This window comes from Kwoniella pini, chromosome 6 (genome assembly GCF_000512605.2).
Source record: "Kwoniella pini CBS 10737 chromosome 6, complete sequence".
In the NCBI taxonomy this organism is placed as follows: Eukaryota; Fungi; Basidiomycota; class Tremellomycetes; order Tremellales; family Cryptococcaceae; genus Kwoniella; species Kwoniella pini.
The window spans coordinates 611,075-637,177 of record NC_091721.1 but is presented as its reverse complement, the minus strand read 5'-3'; the positions used below and the strand labels follow the sequence as shown (position 1 = coordinate 637,177).

At 40.5% G+C, this 26,103-nt stretch overlaps 7 protein-coding genes across 7 annotated transcripts; 4 read left to right on the top strand and 3 right to left on the bottom strand.

Moving 5' to 3' along the window:
* Positions 1-120: 120 nt before the first annotated feature.
* On the bottom strand, positions 121-8,426 carry I206_104691 (uncharacterized protein; the record flags this gene model as incomplete). The annotated part of the gene is made up of 13 exons (XM_019153994.1): positions 121-251; positions 325-413; positions 513-1,020; positions 1,087-1,257; positions 1,313-1,599; positions 1,660-2,137; positions 2,189-2,982; positions 3,037-3,502; positions 3,558-3,616; positions 3,666-3,832; positions 3,888-6,108; positions 6,163-7,034; positions 7,098-8,426. The coding sequence occupies 13 exons, from the start codon at positions 8,424-8,426 to the stop codon at positions 121-123; spliced, it is 7,572 nt and encodes a 2,523-aa protein (XP_019012734.1).
* A 781-nt stretch (positions 8,427-9,207) lies between these two features.
* I206_104690 (uncharacterized protein) lies at positions 9,208-9,999 on the top strand (the record flags this gene model as incomplete). Its single annotated transcript, XM_019153993.1, has 1 exon — positions 9,208-9,999. One exon carries the CDS (start codon positions 9,208-9,210, stop codon positions 9,997-9,999), a length of 792 nt encoding a protein of 263 aa, XP_019012733.1.
* Positions 10,000-10,308: 309 nt separating this feature from the next.
* Positions 10,309-13,321, bottom strand: I206_104689 (uncharacterized protein; the record flags this gene model as incomplete). Its single annotated transcript, XM_019153992.1, has 11 exons — positions 10,309-10,417; positions 10,475-10,678; positions 10,744-10,868; positions 10,924-11,092; positions 11,141-11,242; positions 11,299-11,587; positions 11,641-12,042; positions 12,103-12,357; positions 12,410-12,485; positions 12,541-12,913; positions 12,969-13,321. 11 exons carry the CDS (start codon positions 13,319-13,321, stop codon positions 10,309-10,311), a joined length of 2,457 nt encoding a protein of 818 aa, XP_019012732.1.
* Positions 13,322-14,699: 1,378 nt separating this feature from the next.
* On the top strand, positions 14,700-17,607 carry I206_104688 (glutamine-fructose-6-phosphate transaminase (isomerizing); the record flags this gene model as incomplete). Its single annotated transcript, XM_070202986.1, has 12 exons — positions 14,700-14,706; positions 14,773-14,880; positions 14,945-15,220; positions 15,296-15,313; positions 15,367-15,524; positions 15,622-15,772; positions 15,830-16,060; positions 16,115-16,900; positions 17,027-17,144; positions 17,211-17,296; positions 17,352-17,474; positions 17,537-17,607. The coding sequence occupies 12 exons, from the start codon at positions 14,700-14,702 to the stop codon at positions 17,605-17,607; spliced, it is 2,133 nt and encodes a 710-aa protein (XP_070059087.1).
* A 506-nt stretch (positions 17,608-18,113) lies between these two features.
* On the top strand, positions 18,114-20,852 carry I206_104687 (uncharacterized protein; the record flags this gene model as incomplete). Its single annotated transcript, XM_019153990.1, has 2 exons — positions 18,114-18,839; positions 18,909-20,852. The coding sequence occupies 2 exons, from the start codon at positions 18,114-18,116 to the stop codon at positions 20,850-20,852; spliced, it is 2,670 nt and encodes an 889-aa protein (XP_019012730.1).
* A 126-nt stretch (positions 20,853-20,978) lies between these two features.
* Positions 20,979-22,690, bottom strand: I206_104686 (uncharacterized protein; the record flags this gene model as incomplete). The annotated part of the gene is made up of 7 exons (XM_019153989.1): positions 20,979-21,112; positions 21,297-21,521; positions 21,609-21,917; positions 22,020-22,146; positions 22,215-22,322; positions 22,392-22,463; positions 22,628-22,690. The coding sequence occupies 7 exons, from the start codon at positions 22,688-22,690 to the stop codon at positions 20,979-20,981; spliced, it is 1,038 nt and encodes a 345-aa protein (XP_019012729.1).
* Positions 22,691-23,120: 430 nt separating this feature from the next.
* Positions 23,121-25,907, top strand: I206_104685 (uncharacterized protein; the record flags this gene model as incomplete). The annotated part of the gene is made up of 12 exons (XM_019153988.1): positions 23,121-23,677; positions 23,756-23,961; positions 24,032-24,410; positions 24,498-24,659; positions 24,727-24,835; positions 24,892-24,974; positions 25,024-25,090; positions 25,157-25,316; positions 25,374-25,507; positions 25,571-25,589; positions 25,642-25,775; positions 25,842-25,907. 12 exons carry the CDS (start codon positions 23,121-23,123, stop codon positions 25,905-25,907), a joined length of 2,076 nt encoding a protein of 691 aa, XP_019012728.1.
* Positions 25,908-26,103: the final 196 nt, after the last annotated feature.

The window sequence follows — 26,103 nt, the reverse complement described above, 5'->3', positions numbered from 1 at the left end:
CATTAGCATCTTTAGCACAACAAGGTGATTTATATCTATGTACAATATTTATGTATTTTTTACAGTATCAAAGGATTTACCATTGAAGCGTAGGAAAGTGGAATTTCACTTGCTTTTTCGTTAAACATTAGCATTGATAGAGGATTGACCATCTTCTTCCACTGATATTTCGTCTAATCCTACTTTTGTCCATCTATCAGGAACAGAAGGGAAATAAAACCTCTCCATGGCAGTTCTAAATCGTATCTTATCTATTTAGTTTAATGGGATTTTCAGTTAGTTTCTGTATCTTTTATTGTAGATAATTGTCAAATAATGACTTACATTGTTTTGGAGTGACTATTGTAGGTTCGCCTTTACCTGCTCCACCTAAAAAGGCTGAATCTTTTACCCAAGATTCTAATTTTTTATCCCTAAAATAGACACAAATTCAGCAAAAGAGCCATTTTGGTCGATAATGAAGAAGACGTAAGGAAGAGAGGAATTATATCCAAATTAGAGGAAGGACTTACCAAGTAAAGGTACGTATATAATCAACAATACCAACTACTAATTCATGTTTTTCTGAATCAACTCCAACTACAAGTGAATAATCCATTACATTTAAGTTTGATAAAAATAAAGTATCGTTAAATAAAGCAGTTCTAAGAATTTTCTTAGAATGATCTTTAAGATATAATGGATGTTTATATACAATTTCCATTAAATTTTCATCTAATAAAACTTCATTTATTCTACCTGTAGCTTGAATTAATCTATTTCTTGTTGATCCTTTCAAATCATAAATTTTTGAGAATCTTCTTTCATAAAATAAATTTTCCATAACTAAAACGTTCATTCTCATATATCTCCCTGTAATTGCATTTCTATATCCAATTTTAAAAAATCCATATATCTTGGCTAAAACCGTAGGTCTTTGACCTTGAAATGCTTTTCTTGTATATTCAAAGTATGCAGGAGCAAATTTAGTTAAAGCGTCCATCTCAAGTCGAGATATTTCTTTGGCAATGAATCGATCATCTGCAGAAATCGTGACGATATAAATGAGCTATCGTGACTTATAAAAGAAATACCGAAAATGCTTACCCTTGGTTTTTAGGAAAGCTGATCCGGATTTCCCTCCTGATGCATCGAATTGTACACACCTAGCAAGCGATTCTACAAAGCTGTCTTCACATTGACAAGCAGATCGTAAAGCGGCAAATTGTTCCGCAAAGAAGATCCTGCAGAATATAGTAGATGCACCTGATTCGAAATCTATCGTGGAATCATAGTAAGTGTTGTTTCACTTTCCACTTCTGTAACGACTCACCGTATTTCAGATGAGTTCCACCTTCTCGTCTCAAATCACCATCATTGTCCATAGCTTCATCCATTGAGACTATATCCCAAGTCGAAGCGCGATCTTGCCCTTGGTGCAAATCCTCGGGCATGAAAGCTTCAGTTTTTCCACTACCTGCACCTCCTTTAGAGTAGTTTGATTCTGCTCTCATTTTATCTCGATATGTTTTAGAGCTCAATGTAAATGCTATGATACTAGTCGGTTCGTTCTCACGTATGATAACTCTTGAGTCGGCAAACAAGTGCTCGGACGCGGATCTGAGCATGACAGATTGTGTAAGTATACCACAGAAGCAGTTTGATCGAAATCACACTCACAGAGGATATTCAAGCGGTGTGAAATCACCCGCTCTAAATGCCCACAGACCTGTCAGAGTCTTTAGTATACTCGATCTCTCAACGCCGCCTGAGCTGAGTTCACTTTCAGACATTTGAGACATCTGTGACATGGTAGGATGTTGAGGACCTTTGGGTAATTCATCGGCGGTATCAGTTGAAAGTTGAGGTGTGACAGGGTGACTTGGCAGTGGAGCAGACGTTTCGAAACTTGGTAATTCGATTTGAAGTCTATCTGTGAATGACATTTCTGATCGAGCATCGCTGAGGACAGATTGGGTGGCCAATGATGCTCCAGATGCCGAGATTGGTATTTCTTCAAGTGTGCCGCTTGTTTCTTCGGGGATAGATTCAGCTGAAAAGGAAGATTTCACTGGTATAGGTTCAAGAGGTGTTGTTGCTTTCATAGGAGATGATTTTCTAGATCTGGATTTGGTCGGGGATGATCTCTTTCCTTGAGCTTTAGATTGACCCTCTTCATCCTCTTGTCCTTGTCCAGTAGATTCAGCACTATCATCACTACCCAGCTCATCTTCCTCATTATCCGCTTCTGATGAATCCGTGTCAGATTCATCTCTGAAAGCATCTCGTAGATTATCGAATACTTGTACTTTTGCCTTTGTCACGCCTACAGGTCTCGCACGTTTACCTCGAACCATTGAAATACGTTTCTGCCGCTCGCGCTCAGCTTCACGAGACAATCGGTCGAAATGCCTAGCGATCGAAGTGACTCGAGAAGAACTAGCCAGAGTACGTCTAGCAGCGCTACGAATTAGACTCGGTGAAGTACGGCCAGAAGAGGGCTCTGGTATTCGTGGAGTCTTGCCTTTGCCGGCCATGCGAGGCTTTGGCTCGGGTCCCGCAGGGGGAGCTTTTTGTTGCGATCTTTCAGGTGACACTCGTGTTGATCGAGGTGAATGGGGAGAGATCCTACCAGTGAAAGACGGTGTTCTAGATCTAAGCCCGGGTCGAAGAAGATCTGTCGATGGTCCAGCTATTGACCGCTTTCGACCGAAAGTAGATGGGATGCGGGAAGCATTGGCTGCATAACTTCGATCCCCATCTGATAAAAGGCCACTGGGTTTGCTCACTTCTCTGTATCTGACCGGAGGTTGTTCAGTTCTACCTCTGCGTAAACGAGGCCGAGCTTTGTGACTGTGATCACTGTCTGAAGCTTCTGGGAGCGGACTTCTTCGGCCTTTCCGACGAATCGAGACCGAGGATTCTGGTCGTTCGGGTGATTCTGTCGTCTCGAAAGGCGCAAGCTTGGACGCGTCATTGAAACGCTGGACGAGATCGGCAATGCTGCACGAAATAAAGTCAACACATATCGCAGTGAGAGAGTGACAGATCACTGACCTGGGAGCGGGTCTCGAGCGTCGAGGCAAACGTGAGACGAACTGATGAGCATCGCTATCAATTCCACTAGATTCCACTCTTGCCATAGAACTTCTTCCTGGGGAATCGCGTCGAATCGCGGATATGGTAGAGTCGCTATCATATTCCCGCTCTCCAGCCGGAGTCGGCGGCTGAGCAAGAGGATTTGGTTGCTCTCGAATTATTCCACCGATAGGGGTATTGGCATCCTCCGGCTCGTCGCTGAGATCAATGGTCAGAGGCTCTGCCGGTAATAAGCTAGTAGCTCCAACATCGGCTGGAGGAAATCCAGGTGTTGCGGGTTCACTTGGAGCAGGAGTTGTGTCATTCGAAACAGATTTGACTTCCTTCTCGTCGGCTTCAGAAACGGTCAGACTCGCGACGTTGCGATCGAGCGAGTTGAATACGTCTTGATTCGCGAAAAGGCGCTTGAGGTGCGTGGCCGTCACTACATATCACGACATTCAGCTGGCTGGGTGCAACGAAAGATATAGGTAACTTACTCCGCCTTAGATCCTTTTCCGAAGGCATGAAGGTCTTTTCCATCTCAGCGAAATCAGAGCTGCAGATTGACATCAGCTCAAGCCTGAAGGAAAGAGTGATCAACGCACTCCCATTGGACCACTTTATCCTGTAGAGTCCTTAATACCATGTTCAGAGCCAGAACATCCGTCATGGGAGTAAGTTTGTAAGTTCGATTCAAGAGATTAACCATTTCCTCTCGATCAGCTACAGCTCTGGACAACATACTTTCCAGAGCAGTTTTGAGTGATCCGATCTACGCGAATATTAGCAGTTTTCTTGTACGTATTGTGAACACCGACTTGACTTACCTTTTCTGGATGACAAATTTCGGTATCGAGACTCCTTAGTCTGAACAGTACAGAATCGAAGAAAGCCGTATTTTTAAGTAAAGCACTTTCGTATTCTTGGTTCTTCAAAACGACCTTGGACTCAGCTTTGACCAATAACCTGATTGAAGGTCTTTGTGGCTCGTATATATCGACAGGCTCGTTGTGTATTCTTATTGCAAGATTCCTGTGAGCGAAATATCGAATCTGATCCCTGAATGCATCATGAGGACAAGTGAATCCAGCTCGAGTTTCTGATGGATAAAAGCAATGTTCAAGGTATGATCCCCAAGACATCTTCCACGTTTCTTCTCTTAATATTGTTGTAGGCGATGGTGAAGCACAAAGCCGACAATATGACCAGGTTATGATCTGGTCTTCGTGACCCGGGGATGGGCATGGGAACTGGTCCATCGCAATTTGTAGTCTCCTCTCGCCATGTACGAGAAGCTGGAAATGAAACAGCAACAATCTCTCACATGTCTTGCTAGTACAACGTTGAGCAGCATTGATGGCTAATTCCTCTAAGAATTGACCAAGGGTTCGATCGCCAGGCTGATAGAAATTGATAGTTTGAAGAGAGGGTTCCACGCAAGGTTTATCGGTACTTTCGCAACCTAATGAATATAGATATACTATTCCTTGGTAATCCTCCGCTCTAAGTGGATCGGTAAATCTTCTGGAATACCATTGCCATAATTTCAACTGTTCCGAATGTTCGTGTGTAACTTGGGATAAAGCACTCTCACGAGAGACTTCCTCGGGTTTGCGTAATACTCTATATGGATCGCGAAGTGTCTCCTTGACTGGAGCTGCCACGAGAGGAATCGCGCTCATGGCAGCACTACTTGATAATTCACTACTATGAGATTCCGCGGTGTCTATCAAGGAAGTTGACAGGGATGTCGATAAGGAGGAATCTGTTTCTGCGGTAGGCCCGGCAATTTTCACGGGTTCAGAAACTTTCGTTTCTTCTTGAAGTATTTGAGCTGCTTCTTCGTCATCTCTACTCTGTCGAAGATTAGCGAGTGTTCTATCCAGTTCGGCCATTTTCGCCAAAGTCGCTGGTGGCGGAAAACGTATAGCAGCGGAAGCAGAAAGTACGGTGGTGAGGTAAGGTTGAAGGGATTCGGCTATCTGCTTGGTAGTCTGCAATGCCGCTCGACGTTCATCTTGTTTCTCGTCTTCCTCTTCATCGTCGATCTGAATTGGCTTCGGTGTAAGCGGTTCTTCGTTCCCATCTTCATCCGTCACCTGTATGACGGTAGTTTCAGATGTGGACTTCTCGTGAATAATCGGTTCTTCCTCGTTTAGCACATCAAGTAGTTCTTGATATTCCGCCGGGAGATGCGGGTGAGGAGGGAAGATGTTATGCTCGTCGTTATATAGGATGATTTCGTTCTTGAGATGGTACACCACCAGCGCCATGAAGTCTGTAACGACTTTGACCTTCCTAAGAGTCGTTAGATCCCCTCCCCTGAGAATAATCGTACATCCATATTCCCGATGACCTCCTTCGAACCGCATTAATGTCTTTCGTCTCCCCGGTATGAGTTCATGTTCAAATGATTGTATTCTAAACTCGGCACATCTGCCTAATCTGGGTTCCAAAGCAAGACGGTCCATCGAAGCCACTACATCAGCTTGAGTGCAACGTGCAACTTGATGTATAGCCGATACCTTGACACTTCGGGCTACGGCGATATTCGCTTCTAACAGATATTCTAGTGCAATTCTGGATGCGGACGGTTGGACTAAGACAATATGAGGCCTTACATCAATGATTCTTTTCGTCAAAAGTCGAAGGTAATCCTTTTCTTGAGCTAAAATCGGATCAAGAGACATGAATTGATTTTCTACTCGATGATAATCTAGGGGGAAAGTGACGACCATGATGCGGGGATTGACCAGTCGCCGAGGCATAGCTTTATGAGCGACGTTTTTGCTGATGACAATTCCATCAACATATTCTGAATCGCTAATCTTTCCTCCCGGAACTTTCTTGATCTTGACGTAAGCCCTCACGTCAATGTCGTCTCCCGCTTTCACATTCGGTTGAAGATTGGTTGAGATTTTTAGCAGAAGATGACTGAGCGTCTGATGCCATTGCTGAGGGTTTGGCAAGTCCGCACGAGCAATGGCTTGCTGGAGCATAAGGTAGAAATGACCTAAACTAGCTCCAGAGATGACCTCAGGGCGTTGACTGCAGCTCATGTCATCAGCTGGGTATCATCGGAGACCCTCAAGGCTGACTCACGCGAAGGAGTGTGATCTAGCTCGCCACAGGCCCTCTGTCTTCTCCGAATCTAGCAAAGCGGTCAGACCACCCTGACTAGCTCTAGAGCTCAATCGTGTCCGGAGACCAATCAACGGAGCGTTGGAATCCATTCTATCAAGGGGTACTCTTGTTTCTGAGCCGCCGTCGGTGGACATTGTATCTGTTCTAGGAAATTCTACTCTCGGTGGTAATGGTAAAGCCGGTGGACCCATATTGCCTTTCCTTGTGGTTTTTGGTCTGCTATCTGCCCTGCCCGCAAGGCTTTCCGGATCTCCTGGTTCCGAGCCTGGAGAGAGCTCAACGGCTTGTTCTTCATCGTCATGTACATGATCACTCTTCTGATCATCTTCCATAGGTCTTCGAAAAGGAGCTGCTGTCTGAGGTCTACTCGATGCCCAGATATGAGCGTCTTCAGAATCGGATAGTTGGGAATCGTCACCCATTTCTGCGGGAGTATACGGTCTATCATATTCTTCTTGTCCTCCCCATCTAGTAGGTACAGCGCTCTCATCTATGGCTGTCAAAGATTCGTTTGGGTGACTGCTGAAGAGTTGACTTGCTGCGAAAGGTGATTTGGCATAGGAAATTTCGGGAGACAACGATGCGTCTAAGAAAGCTCGATCTGATATACTGGGAAATCGATGAACAGAGGTAGAGACTGAAGTGATTGACCGCCTATCATCTTCATCGTCCTCCCTATATTCCTCCATAATTTTCAGACAGAGATTGCACACTCGCACAGCACCTTCCTGACCGAATCTCCTAGCTCCTATGATATTTGACGCACACCGAGAACAGAAAATTTGACCACATATGCGACAGTGATGTTTCCGACGCCAAGCGGTGAAGATCTGGGAAAGCAAATTGCCAGTAAGACCGTCAGCCGTGACAGCCAATTCGAAGGTAGCACTTACCGATTTGCAATCATAACACTCTTTACAACTATCATCCGCCATCCAATAATGTTTACTTAGACCTTCACCTCTCATCCTCCTGATGATCTTAGATACCGAATTTTGCTTCTTCACAAAAGCCCCGAAACCTCCTCCGCCAAGCGCAACACTTCTAACTGATCTAGAGTCGTCCTGATTTAGTGGGAATCCAGGAACGTAATTGAAATTCCTGGATAATTCTGCATTCGAAGCTAACATGGTGGATATCGATATTGAGCTTGGTGAATCAGGCAAAGTAGCAATAGAGCTTCGTCTGACTCGCAGGTTCTGTGAATTGACATGAGCATGATGTTGTAAAGGTGTGATCGATCTTGATGATGCTATGGCTCCTCCTGATGTTCCGTTACCTATCGTTGGCGGCTGGATGTTGAAATGAGCTCTATGTCGACCTGGTCCGGCGGGAAATGGTGTGGTCATTTCAGGAGTCTGTGGCCTTTTCGAGCTATTCGCTGCTTGGACAGTGGTAGTCACGCTGGTTACTGGTGAGATGGTGACTTGAGCGGGAGCAGCCAAAGTCGGTTTCCATTGTCGTTCGTTGGGTGCTTGTATCCTTTTTGAAGGAGCATGACTGTTGGTAGTTGAGTGGGATGAAGATAAGATAGAAGGGGCTTGAAGGGATAAAGTCGCGCTACCGACTGAATTGACGGTGCTGAGAGGTGGTCTCAAATTTTTGCTGTTACCTATTGTAGGTGCCTTTCTTGGCGATATGATGTGAGTAGCTGCATTCACAGTGGATGAAGAAGCTGAAGGGCGGACTGTTTCGGTCATTGTTTTTATAGGTTGTATATTGGGAACGGATGAAGTCCCAGAGGATTTCCTTCTACCGTGGATTTGGCTAACATCACTACTATGTGAAGTCGAGATATGATGTTGATTTTGCTGAGATGCATTCTGAGCACGTGAAGAAGCTGCCAACGTTGTTTCTTGAGCGCTTTTCCTGACTGCTTCTGCGATTGCCTGAGCTTCAGTCTGATGAGGTTTCACTTTGTAGTCATTCCAACTCTGTCCACTGCTAGAACCACCTGTAAGGTCAGAAGATCCTTTGTCCGGTCCTTTTCCTCTAACATTTTCGGTGGGACTGTTTGCCGAGGAAGTATTAGAGGATGAAGCAAAAGTTTGCTTGACTTTCGATAATAGGGTAGGTAAGATACCTTGTTCAGGTTCATCTTCGAACGGATTAGGGAATGTAGTGAGGGTGTTCGAAGGTGATGGTGTTGGTTTAGTGCTGGTAGTGGAAAAACTAGTAGAAGGTATTGTCGAATTCGCATTGATTTGTGATGAGGATGACATCTTGTTTAGTGTGTGCACAAAAGTGACTCAGTCCTCCCCTCTACTCAGCGTTTGGATGCTTGGCGAATCATGTATCCTCGTACATCTTCTTTGAAGTTTGTATGCTTGTCTTGTACATATACATAAGAAGTATAGAAGCGATTATCATGCGGCATAATTATGAATATTATCAAACGCGCCTGGACCGCTACCTAGTACAATTCTTCTACGTAAGGACTAGTCGTAACAACAGTAATCCCACGTGGGTTTGTACCTGATTAAAGTCTATCATAGGCGATCTCCGACGATAAGCCTTAGTAGTAGTTATAACCGATCCACTTGTTTTGATAATAGCGTCACTGTGATCGAGAGATGTTGTTGATGATGTCTTGGATCTCATTCAAAGATTTACTTAGCACGACGCATTCATATAAAGAAATTTCCTGACATCTGGTGGGCAATATCATGATTTGACAATCCTTTAATCTGCCCAGCAATTTCTCCATACCAAGATCACAAGTAGGCAGACGCGTTAAAGATAATACAAAATAAGCTGAAGGTCAAAACAAACGTTCGTTCAGCACGGTGCGGTGCGGTGCATTTCATTAAATGACAAAGTAAGTAGTGAACCTCCATTATACTTGTCCTTTCCATTGATGATATGAAGTAGGCCTTTTGGAAATCATAATCGTTGATTATAGTATTAAGTCAATAAAAACACTAGATAATTGAAATCATACATTCGACATTAACTCTTTCTGTTTTTTTTTTTGTTTTTTTGGTTTTATCAAAAGCAAAAATAATGACTAAATTATCATCAACATTTTCATATAAATTTTTAAAAAAATGGGATAATTTTTTAAGAATAATTTCAATAAAAAGGATAGAAATTTGGTCAGATGCATCTGGAAAAGGATATGGTGGACATTTAGGTCCACAATCAAAACCTTTAGATTTATGGAAAGATACACATAATTATTTTTTAAAAAATAATAATAATGTAAATAATAATTCAATAGAATTAATTGAAGCAAAAGCATTATTTTTAAGTTTAAAAAAATGGTCAAATCAATTAAAAGGTAAAAAAGTTTGGTGTTATATTGATAATTTTCAAGTTTATAAAATTCTTAATTTAAAATATTCTACTTTTTCTTCCCCCCCAATTTCTTTATTTTTAAATAATAATAATAATAATAAAAGAAAAAAATATTTATTTTTTAATTCTAATTTAATTTTAAATTTACCTTTTATAATTAAAAAAAAATCATATTTTAATGAAATATCAAAAAAAAATTCAAAATCACCTCAAATTAAAAAGATTTTTGAAGAAATTGATGAATTAATAAAAGAATATGAAATTACAATAAAAGCAAGATGGGTTTGGGGTAAAGATAATTTTCTTGCAGATAAATTATCAAGAATTGGGAATGGAAATTTTGATTTAAATAGAAATGGTAATAATAATTTAACTCCACACGTTTTAGAATTACTGAAAATTGCTTCTTCTGCGAATTCCACAAAAACAGATACAGAATTAGGAGTAGGAGTAGGAGTAGGTCTCAATAACTCGGGAGAAGATGCTAGAGTTGTCTAGATTAATTGAAGTGATACAGAGTTCAATTGTATATGTCCCAAAGCCGTCGTATCCTGTTGTAAATAAGCAGACTCGAAATTTGTTGATTATACCATAAATCCTTGCATGATTTAAATATGTATACATGATCTCAATCTAACACGATGGGGTCTATTAATAACAACAAGACCTACAAGCTTACCGCATGACAACAAGAAGGAGGATAAGGTATCTCTGTGCTATGGCAAAAAAAAGAAAGATCAAAAACGAAGTTACAACCTAATACAATAAAAGCCCAAAAGAGCGTGAAGTACAAATCGCCAGAAGAGGCTAATGTGAGATATATTGGAAAACGAAAGATACTTCTGGCAAGCCCAACTCAGCTCTGAGAAGATCATCATGCATTTTACCCAATTCCTGATTCGGGAAATGATTCCAACTATTGTCGAGACAATTATTTAGCATTTTATCTCATCAAAGAAGGCAAGACACTCACGTTGAAGAATCCCCATAAAGCAGTGCAGGAGCTTTGACGAATTGTTTGCCATCTCTACACCGTTTACACTTGTATGTATCATGCGTGTCACAGGCTGTTTCAGCGTTATATTTGAACAGCTGCTTCAAATCGTCCGAAGTGAAATGTCGAGCTGTATCTTCAGCTTCGTCGACAACACAAGCGGACAAATTCTGCTTCTGACATCTATGTCGATTGATTATATTAGCCACTCCACACGTCGTCATCAAGCAAGCAGGAAATAGACTCACTGCCTCTGGAATATCTTTTCCTCGATCGTACCAGTAGTTTGGAATCGATATACGAAACATTCTTTCTTCTGCCCGTCTCTCCAGACTCGCGCTAGAGCTTGTTGATCCGAAGCAGGGTTCCAGTCCTGGTACGGGGTCTAAGCCAACGCAATCCTCTTTGATGAGGAACATGAGACTCACTGGATCAAAAAGGATTAGACGGTTTGCTCCGATCAAATTGATACCACATCCACCAGCTTTGGAGGAAAGCAAGAAGACGAATTCTTTCCCCTCGGGATCATTAAACCGAGATACAATCTTGGATCGCTTCGGCACCGACATAGAACCGTCAAGTCGAAGATATCCATACCTGATTGCACGCGTCAGCTATGAATCCCCTCGGAACAGGTAAACTTACCTATTATTCCTGCACATTTTCTCCATCAAGTCTAAAGTCTGAGTAGCGTTGCTGATGAGGACAATTTTGTCATTGGTGAAATTTCGGATATGTGCCAGCATTCTAGTGGGTTCATTCCGTTAGCTATCACTGTATTTTACTTGCTTAGAGCAGCTGACCTTTCGAGAACCACAAATTTGCCCGAGAGACTACAATCGACCGTCCTGTCTCTACCTTTTCCGTGGTAGTCGTCAGGCAGAACATTCTCACTTCCAGGCAAATCTTCAGGCAGATTCAGCAAATCAGGGTGGTTGACGAGTTTTCTCAGCAAACCAATTGCTTTCAGCGGTTGCGAGTCTTTGCCACGTAGGAGTCGTTGGACATCCTTCGAAGTAACGAAGAGGTGATATAGCTTTTGTTGCAGTGGGGACGGGCGGCAGAATACAACGTGCTCATATTTGACAGGTACTATCGGTCGAAATTTAGTATGACACAGCATTCCCGAATTAAAAAAGACGTACGATATTTTGAAAGCAGATCATTTGTCCTTCTAATAATGAATTTACTGACTAATCCACCCAATTCCTTCAACTTGGCATCACTTTCAGTTTTGTCCTTGTCTGAAGCATCCGCATCTCTGCCTCGGAGGATTTTTAGCTCGAAGTTCTTCTTAAAGTCTCCTTTAGATCCTAAGTATTCGGGATTGGCGAAATTGAGCAAAGCGAAATATTCTGATAGATCATTTTGGATTGGTGTACCAGTCAGAATGACTCGACGTTGTACTTTCAATGCAGTCAAAGCTTGGAAGGTTAGAGTGTCGGCATTCTTCAGTCTATGTCCTTCATCTGCCAGTAACAAACCGATCTCGCAATTCGCTAATTCTTCCTGCAGCGATCTGAGGGTTTCATACGAAACAATCATAACTGCATGTTGAAGATCAGCTCAGCTCAGGCGTTGGCTATCAGCTCAACCGGCGGACTCACCCGGAAGCGTAACATTCCTACCATGCGCCTGTGCCCACCGCCGTACAGCTGGTATGAGTTCCGCTTTTCCACCTTTTCCATCAACGACCATAGGATTGATCGCTCCCGGTCCAAGCCATTTCACAAGCTCATTTGCCCAATTGCCAACCAAAGAAGTAGGACAAGCGATGATCACCTTTTCACAAGTTGGTTTTCCTGCTATGGGGGATTGTTTGAGCAAAGTCCAGAGTAAAGCGATACATTGCAGTGTTTTACCTGAAGCATTGTTCAGCCATTTTACAGAGATTGATATCCGGCTTGTACTCACCGAGACCCATCTCGTCTGCCATAATACACCCCCAAGCATTGTTAGCCAATAAGCCAGTCGTACAGCGGTACAAGAACTGAGGCAAACATCAGCTTGGCGATCGGAGATAGCTCAGCTGCAGAATGGCTCACCTTAACACCTTCGATCTGATGTGGTCTCAGAACTTTCGACAGCCTTGGATCGATGACAACGGGCACCTTAACATCCTTCTTGTCTTTCTTCACATCTACTATACCCAGTATTGATTTCAAAGATTTATGTGGGCCTCTAGCTTCTTCCTCCTTTTTTCGCTTCTCCTCTTCCTCTTTAGCGGCATCTTCCTCTTCTGGCGGTGGTTTATCATCGATTGTAGGGTCGAACAACACTATAGCGGTATCCGCCATGGGATCGTGTAAAGGACGAGGAGTGAGAGTGGGATGTCGTCGAGCACCGAGAGAGGCATGAGAGAGCGCGTGAATGATAGGTTCTGAAGATTTGGGATTTAACATCACGGGAATCGAAAAGCTATACGGTTGTATGGTTAGCGAGGCGTAACACTTAGAGAAGCAATCCTGCTCACTTTTTAGTAAAAACCAAAGTCTTTTCTTTGGGTGCAAAGACTGGAAATTTTCTATTACACCATTTTGCCATATCTCCCAACACACCGTCTTCTCCATACTCTTTATTTCCCATTGCGAATCTCCCTTTTTTAGATGGTTTACCATCTTCGTCTGAATCACTATCATTACCACCTCCTTGACCTTTATAAGAAACAGCTTTTCTTTTGCGTGCTGGGAGTGCTGATTCCCTTTTGGAAGCGAGAGCAGACGGTGGTTTGAAAGCTTTGAAAGTTACTATGCCGAATCCCGCTCCATTGGCGGATGTCACGGGTGGATCGCCTGATCTGGAGGTTGATGGTGCTTTTCGTAGCATTTTGGTAAAGCTATCGACAAGACAGAGCTGTCATAAAAGTTATACAGACGGAATGTTACGCCAAGAAGATTGATGGTGAGATCAAGTTAATACAATGAAAACAAAAAAGACAAAGCGGCAAATGAGAAAACCACAAATAATATTAATCGATCATTAGGAAGCAAGTCGCGTCTGGATCCAGTCAACTTGAGATGAAGCCACGTGAAACATGAAATGACGTGTTGATATTGAATTGGGCGTCTTTGATTCTCATTTCAGGTAGTCGCTTATCAAAGCAGATACTAGTATCATAAGATCTTACCGGTTCCTTATCAGGGGTAAAATCAAACGCCTGGTCGTCATTGATGCACTGCCCCGTATAACAAAGCTGTTTTGTTGACACGCGGTAAAACCCTAAACAAACCCTGGTGACTTTTATTTTCAGCAACACAAAACAATTATTCGATATCATGGCCGCCGTTAGTTGATCACCAAAGCCAAAATGAAACAAAACTTTCAATAGTCAAAAGTAAGTTTAAACATTCTCAATTCATTACATTTTTTATTCACTTGACTGCTGAGCATTAGCCACTTATTAATAGAATATATCCCATTCTCTTGAATAATCATATCATACCCCAAGAATTCAACTAAATATCCTCATAAACCCTCAATCTGAAACGCGTTGGTTCGTTTGTTCACGAGCCTACCTTTTTTTCTCCAATCCCTGACGTAGTGTCATACCTATTCTATCGTCAAATCTACATTCATTCAATTCATCCTTTATTCTCACCTCTGCGTACATACTAAACATCTTCTTCATAACCAAGCATATCACATATACACATACTCTTCATTCGGGAAGAATAACAAGACAAGGAGGTACAAAGGAATCGCGTTTATTCTTCACTCTAGGTGAGTTTTCCTTTCATTTCTCATACAGCTATGCGGCACAGCCTCGTCCATGTTCTATCCTTTCTTTCTCTCCTGCATCATAAGAAGCTTTATTTGCGACAATACACTTATCTTCTCAGTCCACATATTCTACTTCGAGGGTACGGCTGACATCTAGCTTCCTTTCCGTGACAACGCTCTTTCAAATCTACACAAACACGAATATTCACAATCAATTCATACCTTTGTCTTCCTCACGCATCTTTCCCCCCATCAATCACTTGGCCTATCTATCCGTTCTGCGCCCTGTCATACTTCTCCTCGGTACCGCTTGCCGTGACCAAAACGCTTCACTCGACACTGCTGGACTCCCCTTTACTGAATCTTCTTCAATAAACCTCACAAAAACCCTACATTGAATATATACAATCATTACAGTTTAGCATCATTCACATCTGAATTTCATTCGTTTATATTTCCTGTTCACCAATAACTTTGACCCATCATGTGTGGTAAGTCATCCGCATGTTCAACGGTACAAAAGACGTGTCAGCTAAAAGATACTTTGCTTGGTATAGGAATTTTCGGTTACTGTTCTTTCCTAGTCGAAAAAGATAGAAAATACGTCTGTGATGTATTAATCAATGGTCTAGCACGACAGGAGTACAGGGGTTATGATTCTGCTGGTGAGCTCGACATTTTCTCCCTAGAGCAGTTAGGTGGTTGACCGAGCTATTGATACTATAATAGGTATCGGAGTGGATGGAGACACCCCTACTTCCCCCATGATCCTCTTCAAAACAGTCGGAAAAGTTGCTTCCCTCAGAGACAAAATAGCCGAAGCTGCCGCTACACCTTCTCCCGCCGATGACCCCCAAAATGAACCTCATAAAGTCGATATGAACAAGGTATTCTTGAGTCAAACCTCCATGGCTCACACCAGATGGGCAACCCACGGTGTACCTTCAAACACTAATTGTCACCCTCATGTCTCCAATGCCCTCACCGAGTTCAGTTTAGTACACAGTGAGTCTTTCGCTTTTCCAAAATTGTCCACTAGACGCGCTAGCTGACTAACGGCCATATTCTCTATCTGAATAGATGGTATCATCACCAATTGTAAGCTTCTCCATATACTGACTTAAGGATTAAAGCTGACCTGTTCTGCTCAGACAAGGAACTCAAGCTTGTTCTCCTAAAGCGAGGATACACCTTCCACACCGACACCGATACTGAAGCGGTCGCTGTTCTATGTAAATACGTTTGGGACAGTCAACCTCACAAGAGATTGAACTTTACCGAGCTTATAAAGACTGTAGTCAAGGAACTTGTATGTTATTCCACTGCGTGTTTCCCCGACAACGAACCATCATCTTGATGATCGTATGAAATGAACAACCCTGACGAGCCGTACTTCGCATCAATAGGAAGGTTCCTTCGCATTTGTGTTCAAATCCACCCACTTCCCTGACGAGATTGTCGCCGCTAGACGAGGATCTCCTTTACTTATCGGAGTCAAGACAGACAGGAAGTTGAAGGTTGACTTCGTAGATGTCGAATTGCCTAACGAGGAGCGTGGTGAGTTGATTATTCAGTCAACGCCGAAATAAGGCTGACAGGCTTTATTGTGCATAGTTGATGGAGTTGACGCTGCGGGACTCCTTGCCGTACCCAATACGGTGGCTGATGGACACAGCACTGCTGGTCCTAAACTCCGAAGGTCCCAATCACGAGCTTTCCTCTCTGAGGACGGCATGCCCCAACCTATCGAATTCTTTGTCGCTTCGGATGCTAGTGCCGTTATCGAACACACTAAAAGGGTTTTATACCTTGAAGACGATGACATTGCGCATATCGCTGAAGGAGGTATGTGATTTCATCATCTTCCCAGCGTCACATGCTGACAAACACATCTCGCAGAGCTTCACATCCACCGATTACGAAGAGATGACACGATCTCTTCGGTACGAGCTATCGAGCACCTCGAAATCGAGCTTGCTGAGATCATGAAAGGACAATACGACCACTTTATGCAGAAGGAGATCTATGAGCAACCAGAATCCGTCGTCAACACCATGCGAGGAAGAGTCAATTTCGATACAAGACAAGTTCTCTTGGGTGGTCTCAAGGCGTACCTCCCAGTTATCAGGCGTGGACGAAGATTGCTTTTCGTAGCATGTGGTACTTCCTATCACTCGTGTATCGCCGTTCGGGGTGTTTTCGAGGAATTGACCGATATACCCGTAGCAGTTGAATTAGCATCTGATTTCCTCGACCGAAGAACACCTGTCTTCAGAGACGACGTAGCTATCTTCGTGTCCCAATCTGGTGAAACTGCCGACACTATCTTGGCCATGAGATACTGCTTAGAAAGAGGAGCTTTATGTTTGGGTGTGGTGAACACCGTAGGATCGACCCTTTCCCGAGAAACCCACGCTGGTATTCACATCAATGCTGGACCTGAAATTGGTGTTGCTTCCACCAAAGCTTACACTTCGCAATATGTTGCACTGGTCATGATGGCTGTTCAACTCTCCGACGACTCGATCATCAAGACTGCTCGACGACAACAGATCATTGACGGTCTTCACGATATCCCCGCCCAAATCCGAAAAGTCTTGGCTATGGATAAGGCCTTACAAGAAATGGCCAAGACAATGCTGGCGAAGGAAAAGAGTTTGTTGATCATGGGTAGAGGTTACCAATGTAAGTCCCTTGTCCTTCCTTGTCCTTCCTCTGTTCGCTTGTCTATCTCGGTAATTCTGACCTACATCCTGCTTTCCCCTTGCTTGCCTTCTGCTTTGATAATGACTGACGCCAATCTTCGAATAGACGCAACCTGTCTGGAAGGTGCCTTGAAGATCAAGGAAGTTTCATACATGCACTCTGAAGGTATCTTAGCTGGAGAGTTGAAACACGGTCCCCTTGCTTTGGTCGACGAACACCTTCCGTAAGTCAATGCTTTTCAGCTGGGCCACCCTGAACGCCAAGCGTAGCAGCTGATACTGTCTGACAGCGTAATCTTCATAATGACTCGAGATTCGCTCTATCCTAAAGTTCAATCTGCCTTGGCTCAAGTTACGGCGAGAAAGGGGCGACCTAGTGAGTCTGTCAGGTTCTGCTGAAATTACGAGCTAGCAACTGATACATCTGCTAGTTATTATCTGTAACGAGGATGACGAGACTGTTTCGGACGCTGCTAAATGTATCAGAGTACCTCAAACCGTTGACTGTTTGCAAGGCTTAATCAACGTCATTCCTCTTCAACTGCTATCTTACCGTAAGTATCCTGTCATATTACTGTGAACTCCATACATGCTGATTTTATGGGTTTGTGTATAGACTTGGCAATCATGAACGGTGTAGATGTTGACTTCCCTAGAAACTTGGCTAAATCAGTAACAACCGAGTAGAAGCTTTTAGATTCAGATTTCCGGTCTCCTTTCCTGTGCATAATATCCATCCCAAACATCCGACAAGTTCAGAAGTGCTCACAAGCACGAACTTATTTGTCTTCGTTTTTCTTCTGTTGATTGAACATAACAATACATGACATCCTGGCATTTTCATTCTTCTCACTTTTTGATAGTTTTCGTCATGTATATAATGAGCTCCATCATTGCTGGAGTGAATAATGTGGACATTGATTTTAAGCATGAATGCAACTTTGACATGACATTATGAGCACCAATACAAATCTCAGCTATGTACGGGTAGCGGAGAAATCCGCCTTGCACTTACTTGGGATTGTTGATTTTATTCATTTCTGTTAATTTCGTCATTTCCATCATCGAGCGAATTCGAAAAGATCAATACAGATGTTAAAAATATACTCTTCTCATAATCAAACGGAATCACAGTAAAAGCGAGATTGATTTAGACATCAAAAAGTTTAAGTGTAAATGGACAATTTGACAAAATGTCTGAATTTCCATTAAATTTACCAATTAAACCAGATTCTTCTACAATTGAATCACATATTAAAGCACTTGATTTATTATCATTACAACTTAAAATTCAATATTTAGATTTTGATATCTATAATAATAATGATATTAAAATACCTTTAGGAACAAAAGCAAGTTTAAAAGGAAAATTATTATTAAATAATAAAAATAAATTAAAAGTTAATATAAATAAAGAATGGTTTATTGAAATGAATTTAGAAGAAACTTTAAATTATATTGAAAGAAGAAAAAAAAGATTATTAGAAGAACATTGTTTAATTTTAGAAGGTAATTCAAATTTAGAAATCATTAAAAAATTAAATCAAATTGATTTTTTTCAAAAAGAATCATCATCATCATCATCGACAAAAGAAGAAATTATTGGATTTCATCCGATTTTAAATAACAATAACAATAGTAGTAATAATGATACTATTAGAATTGGGGATGAAAAAAATCAAAATGAATTATCGTCTTTAATAAATAATAATTCAATTAACGAAAATGAAAGTAAAGATCAAATGATAAATATTGATAAAAATATAAAAGGTATTGAGAAAATTCAATCAAACGATAATGAAATTCCTAATTTGCCTAACCAACCTAAATCACCTCATGCTTCTTTAGTAGATTTACTGGACGATGAGAAGAGTAACTATAATAAAAGAAAAACTGATAATTCATCTGGAGATGATACGGTAAGCTCCATATATATTGGTTCAATCTTATTTATCTCCCTCTGTAGCTAACGGTGAATCTGTTACTAGACCTTAAATGAAGAAGGATTACCTATTCACGAAATTCGAGAAACTCTTTCTGGTGAAACTATTGGTCCACCTCCACCACCATCTCAAAGCGAAATTGGGTTTTCAAGCTTATCTGCAGAAGAAGAGGATGATTATTTCTCAGTTGAAGCTGTTGCTAGAAGAGCAGCATTACGTCGTAAATTGTTTAACGAAGATACTTCGAGTGATGAAGAGTTCGAAAATGAAACATCTACTTCTAAGATGAAATTAGAACCGATTAAAGTTAAAGGTGGTATAATACGTTCTAAACCTTCTCAATCCGCATCCGCATCCACAAACCCAACGGTGCAACCAGAAGGACTTTTATCATCTGATCAAATAATTTCATCTTCCAAACAAGAAAGAAGATCACCATCATCCTCTCAAAACAGACCCGCAAAATCAATTCTCAAGCCTCCTCATTCACCTACACGTAAGAAGTCAGTGACTTTTGATCCATCTTTACCTTCTCCACCCGCTTCACCAGCTATTGGTCAAAATTCAATATCATCGTTAAATAAATTCGGATTTCCCTTACCATTAGCCGAATCAGATGATTTAACAAATGAATTCACTCCAAATCCTGTACCTGTTATTATACCTACTCCTCAAAATAAGAGTAAAGATGAGGGTTTTGCAGGATTTAAAAGAGGTTTTTTAACTTCATCATCAACTCGTCAATCTACTTCAACTGAATTAACAGTTCAAAACTCATCTTCTGATAAAAATCCTATCAATGCTTCAGCTCTTACACCCAAAAAGAAAAGTTTGTTTTCACAACGATTGAAACAACCTGAAATTGACGCTTCTGCTCCAAATGCTCATAATATTTCAAGCTCTAGTAAAAATACAATACCAAATTTACCCAAAGTTAGCGAGAGTAAAGGTACGAATACTATTAAATCAGGTGTAATTGAGAAATCGCCTCAAACGGCAGTTCAATCAGTAGTCAAAGAACGATCTGGTACGACCTCAATTCCAATTGATGGGTTGAAAATTATTGAAAGGATAACTAAGTCTGCTCAACAGAAATCTTCAGATACATTGGCATCAACATCAAATGCACTTGATAGCCATGAAGACTTTGAAAATGGCGATAATGATGATTATGATGATGATGACGATAACGATGAAGATTATAGTGATTATTCAACGGGAGAAGAAGATGAATATGATTTAGATGAAGCTTTATTAGCAAGAGAAATTGCGTTAGAATATCATAAGAAACAAGCTTATAAATCATTAAATCAAAATTTACAAGAAGAAGAAGAAGAACAAATAAATATGGGAAATATCTTATTAGGTTTACCAAGTGTTTCCACAGATGAACAAGAACAAGAAGGATTTAAAAATACAGGAATACCAATGATAATTAATCCAAAACCAAATGATTTAAAAAGATTTATAAGAATTGGTAAATTAGAAAATGGAAATCTTGTTTTAGCACCAGGTGAAGAAAATTTAGATTCTGATGATGATGATGATGATGATGATGATTCTAATAATAATGATAAAGAAGAAAGAAAAAAAAATAGAAATAAAATTAAAAAACAATTAATGGGATTGGAAATTTCATCAAATTTTGATTCACCTTCAAAATATGAAAAAAATAAATTAAATGAAAAATTAAAAAGAAAAGAAAAACAAGATGAAGAATGGTTAAATTCATTACCCCCTTCTTTATCTACTAATCAATCTGAATCTCAATCTAATTTTCATTTTAAAATGAATGAAGAAGAAGATATTAAAGATGAAATTAAAAATAATGATAAAAAAATAATACCTATTATACCTTTAGTTCCTGAATCTCCTCCTTCAATCATAACAAATCTTTTACCTTCATCTTCTAAATTTGACATAACAAAACAAGAAAAACCTAAAAAAATTTCTAAATTCAAAGCTGCTCGAATGGCAAATAATCAATAATTTCCTGTTATATTTGTACTTGTTGTATTCTTATGATTCATCTATGTATGCATTAATAGTAGAAATCTCAAAAGAAAAATAATAGTACAATATCCTATCAACACAATCGAATTTTGTAAATCATCCCTAAGCAACTTGACCTTCAGTAGCGAATAATTTATCTAAACCTTCTTCTACTGCTGTAATTTTATTCAAAAGGATTTTAATTGCTTCTGGTACTAATTCTTCAGGATTATATTGACCTGTTGATTCTACATTGACTATATTTTTAATAAAATAAATAGATGGTTAGTTGTTTTTCAAATGAGAGAAAATTTGAAAATTATAAGAAATAATATGATCGCGGAGATAAAATTTAGAGGGTCTTTCCTTTGATTTTCCCTCACATCCTTCTCACAGAAGATTGTATTTCAACTTTTTGATTGGAAATGAATTGAGACTTACAAATGAAATGATCTCTTATTCTATTCAATGAAACTTTATCTGAAAATTCAGGATGTCTAAGTACTTCTCTACTAACTGTATCTTTTCTTGGATTTTTTATAACTACTTGATCATTTTCAATTTCAACAACACCTTCTGGGAAACAATTTTTAAATTTTTCTTGATGTTCTATTGGAATTGGTTCTCTTAATATAATATGAGGTAATAATCTATATGAAGCTGTAGCTATAAATGGAGATTTAATGTTAATTAAAATTCCAAATTTCAATTAAAGATTGATTTTTTTTATATTTTTTTTGAAAATTGACTCACCAACAGGACTAAATTTAGCATGATCCATTCCTACACCTTTACGTGCGAAACAATGTAAATCAATTTGTTGTCCAGGTCTTAATTTACATAATAAAATATCTTTATCAACAGGTTTTGGATTTTTTCCTTTATATTTTTTTGATTGATCTCCTGAAGGTGACCATTTCATCATTCCTGTAAAAACATTTGAATCATAATATAATTTTTTAGGATCTTTTTCTGATTTATCTACTCCTGGTTTTCTATCACATCTAACTGAAAGATCAAATACTATTGTATCTGTTTCATGTGGTGCTGAATGTGGTGAAGCTGAATATTATATAAAAAAAACGATTATTGAATTGTCAGATTAATCGATTTTCTATAATTCCAAATTGATTTATCTCAAAGATATTTGCTTCAATAACTCACGTCTATACTTCAATGACCTAGGATCTATTTTCAACGGTACCAATCCTACTCTATGACATAAAACTTCGTCTTGCATTATTGAAGTGTTATTCCATACATATATTTCTTCTATAGCGATCGTCGGGACCTATACGAAGATAAGACACTCTTTAGCTAAAGCCTTTGAATCCGCATTAATTAGTCACCATTACTCACCTCCGCAATCATTACTCTCCTTAATGCATTGGCAATGGATGCGTCTACTCCTACCAAGTCGAATTCTACTGTTGAAGGCGTTAGACGTTGAACGGAGGTAATGAGGTTCTATCAATTGGTAAAAGCGTCAGTGTGAACGATCAGCTTCCAAGTACAGGTTTTGTGACAGAAGCTCACCTCTTTGAACTTCTGCAAGTTCCATGAGTGGTCTTCTCCTGGGTAGTGTCCTGGAAATTCGGAACCAGCGACCTGTGAAAACATCATATCGTAAGTCTCCGCGCATCAAAAGGTCCAAGCTGAACCAGATTGTGCGAAGACACATGACATCAACTGAATGTGAAAGCCCATACACTGGACTTTGTCTTCGTGACATTTAGACGAGGCAGGCAGTGTGATGACGGAAGGAGACTCACTGCTCCTATCCTTTCGGGCAAGACTTGCACATGCCGACGAGTATCATCTAATGACCGAGACATCTTGGCTTCTGTGAGGTATCGATGAACTGACTCTGGATGATATAGATTGATATTTTTTGTTCAATAATACTTGAATACTACCATCTTTAACCTCGAAAACAAATAATTGTGATTCTTGCTAATTAATGCTCTTCAACTTTTGCTTAAATGGGTCACTAATTTTACTTATATCTTACATTCGGGAACTACTTGTTGAAGGCACGTATCAATCACGTGACATTCTGAGTTATCTAATTCTTTGGGGAACCCGCAATGAATTATCGGTTATTCAGGTTATTCACTAATCATACCACTGTTGATATCCTACTTCATTTTCCAATGTTAGTCTATCAACAACAACATCAAGATATAGATCAGGATTTCACGCTGGATCTATCTTTCGGCTTGACTGCTCGAACGTGAATTTGTCTCAGGTTCAATCTTTAATATTATGTCTTCCCCACCTAACCTTTTCTCGAGCCTCGACTTGATACCAGGCCTCAATTCGCCAGCAACAATTGCTTCACCTCAACCTACTCCACTCAACTCGCCACCATTATCAACACACCATCATCGATCCAAGACTGCTCCTCCGCCCAATTATTCGCCTTCCCCTCATCATCTTCATCAAAGCAAGGCTTCTCCATTGGAAACCTCTACAGCGGTAGACGCTCATGAGGAAGAACAGACTTCTTCCAACGAGAGCAGTCCCACATCATCCTCGAATCATACATCCTGCTTACGTAGAACGCCCTCGACCCTTTCGACAGGTCCGACAGGCTCGACAAACGGGAATAGCCGAGAGAAGAAACGACTAAGATTCACCTCTTTAGATCATAGTCCAAGTCAATATGCTGGACCTAGTCGCTCTGCCGCTGGAGATATCATTTTTCCTGGAAGATCACTGGAAGAAGGTAGTCCTATACAATCTAAAGGAACAAGAGGTATACCGAAAGATCAAGTGGATTACCTAAGAAGTGATCCAGGAACACCTAACCTATCAGAAACGTGGGTATTGATGAACGTTCTGGTTGAGCCACTCATAGTAGTGTTATTGCTGTATAGCTGATCACGCATTCTTGATAGAGCCGACCAAATACGTCGAACCCTCTCGCTGGCTTCCCTTGATTCGTTACTCCTCATCTCGGCCAATCATTCAGGTGAAAGAGATAAATTATTAGCAGAAGTGTCGAAGGTCGGTAAAGACCTAGTGTGGCGTGCTCAAGATGAGAAGAAACTTCTGCCTCGCGATCCCGAGAGAGCAGGTATATTAGCCTTGAAAAGAGGTCTAAGTGAGTTACGAGAATGCTGTCATCAAGGGTTTGTCCTTTGAATGGTAGATTAAGCTAATGTTGTATTTAGGATCATTCTTGCTGGCATTTTCCGTTAGAGCAGGTGTAAATGTACTCCTAACATTATTCCGAAACATACGAAATAAGCGTTTAAAGTTAGCCTTGTTCAGACATGCTATATTCGGACAAGAGCCATTTAGGTTTGGTGCAATGTTAGGAACTTTTACATTCCTGAATACTTTGACTTTGCATATTTTACGACTCGCACCACCTTTAGGATATTACAAGCGGCGATTAAAAAATGGGATATTCAACAAACCTACTTTCGGACCCCCAGAACGCGAAGGAGATGAAGGGGAACGGAGATGGCAAGCTGCTGTAGCTGGAGCAGTGGGTAGTTTAGGATTGCTATGGGAATCGCAAAGTAGGAGAACGGGTGTTGCCCAACAGTAAGTCGTATTGATATTTGACTGGCTCCAGGTGGATCATGGCGCGCTAGGCATAGCTGATGTTTGTGATTCGATTCGGTAATTTAGGATGTTCGTCAGAGGATTGCAAGCTTCTTATAATCAATACACACCGCGTTTGGGAATACATATACCTCATGGAGATTTACTAGTCTTTGGAGCATGTTGCGGTCAGATCATGTTTGCTTGGCTATGCAGTCCGGAGACTATACCTAAGGAATATAGTGCTTGGTTAGCTTTTTGATCATTTTGACAATCAGGAGAAAGGCACAACTGCTGATTTATCGTACCTTCGCAGGATCTTGCAAGCGTCAAGAGTACCTTCTTTTGCAGTAAATGCGAATCGAACGATCACTAGACAGAGTATCATTGAACCACTGCAAGTGGAAAAAGCAATGGCACATCAAGTAAGCTTCAAAAACCGGTTTGCTTTTATCAGAAGCTGACTCCGCTGTTATGATAGAGCATCACACCTAGAAATATGAAGGTTCTACAGGAGCTCATGACAAAGATCAAAGGGGGTCTACACCCAGCTGCGGTACCCTGGTGAGCTGGCCTATCATTGATAAAGCATTTCAGCTAACGATTACATCAGTGAAATGGTACATCCTTGGGTCGATAGTTGTACAGAAACTAATCTCAGGCGTTTCTTCGCTGTATTCGTGGGTTACCCCTTCCGATCAATCTTCTTACTACCAGTAATTAAGCTGAATAAGACTGTGGGATAGCGATTCATGCTTCCTGTATACTCAGCATTACACCTCATACCGATGTTGGTCCTTCGTCGGCATCATGTTCAGCGAGATCCTCTACGGATGTTAGCAAGAGCCATATGGGGTATAACGAGAAGCTGTTCGTTTTTAGGTGTTTTTGTAGCTATATATCAATGTAAGCTTTCGCAATTAGAACGAATACTTCCATCAGCTCATAAAACAATTCTCCTAGCGCTGTTCTGTTTGAGGATACAATCAATCGAACAAGGTTGGGGAACAAAGACTCTCACCAATTTGCTGAAAAGGAAAGAATCATTCTGGTTGATGGGTTTCAGTACTTGTTTGTCATTACTAGTTGAGGAAAAGGTGAGTTCTGTTGTTTTTCGAAAATTCGACTCTCAGGCAGATAGCTGATGATACGTCATGCAGAAACGTCGAGCGGAGTTGGGTAAGCTATGGGTGATGCTTTGGAACTAAAAAAACGCTAATAATTCTCGTAGCAATGTATGTCTTACCTCGAGCTCTCGAGTCAGCTTGGTCAAGCGCTAGAAGGAGAGCATGGGTACCTATTGTACCTTTTGGTGAGACTATCCTTGGAGCAGTAGCTATGGGTATGGTAATGGATGCTTATAAGGTATGTTGAAGTTTACTAAAATAGCTATAGATTGTTGATTAACTGATGTTGATGATTGATTGATAGCATCAACCAGATGCTATGAGTGGAATAGTCAGGAGATTACTATTTCAACTCGTCGGTCCTGTTTAAATGTAATTATGTTGTATAATAATTAAAGGATGCATAAATACCCTTTCATCTTGTGTATGCGGTAAAATCAAGAATCGATAATTGATTCTTTAAGATATAGAAATGTTACCGCAATTTGCGTATATATGCTTGATAATTCTTATTCAAAATATATGTGATGCAATTTATAGAATTTGATCCTAAAAGATGAAACTCT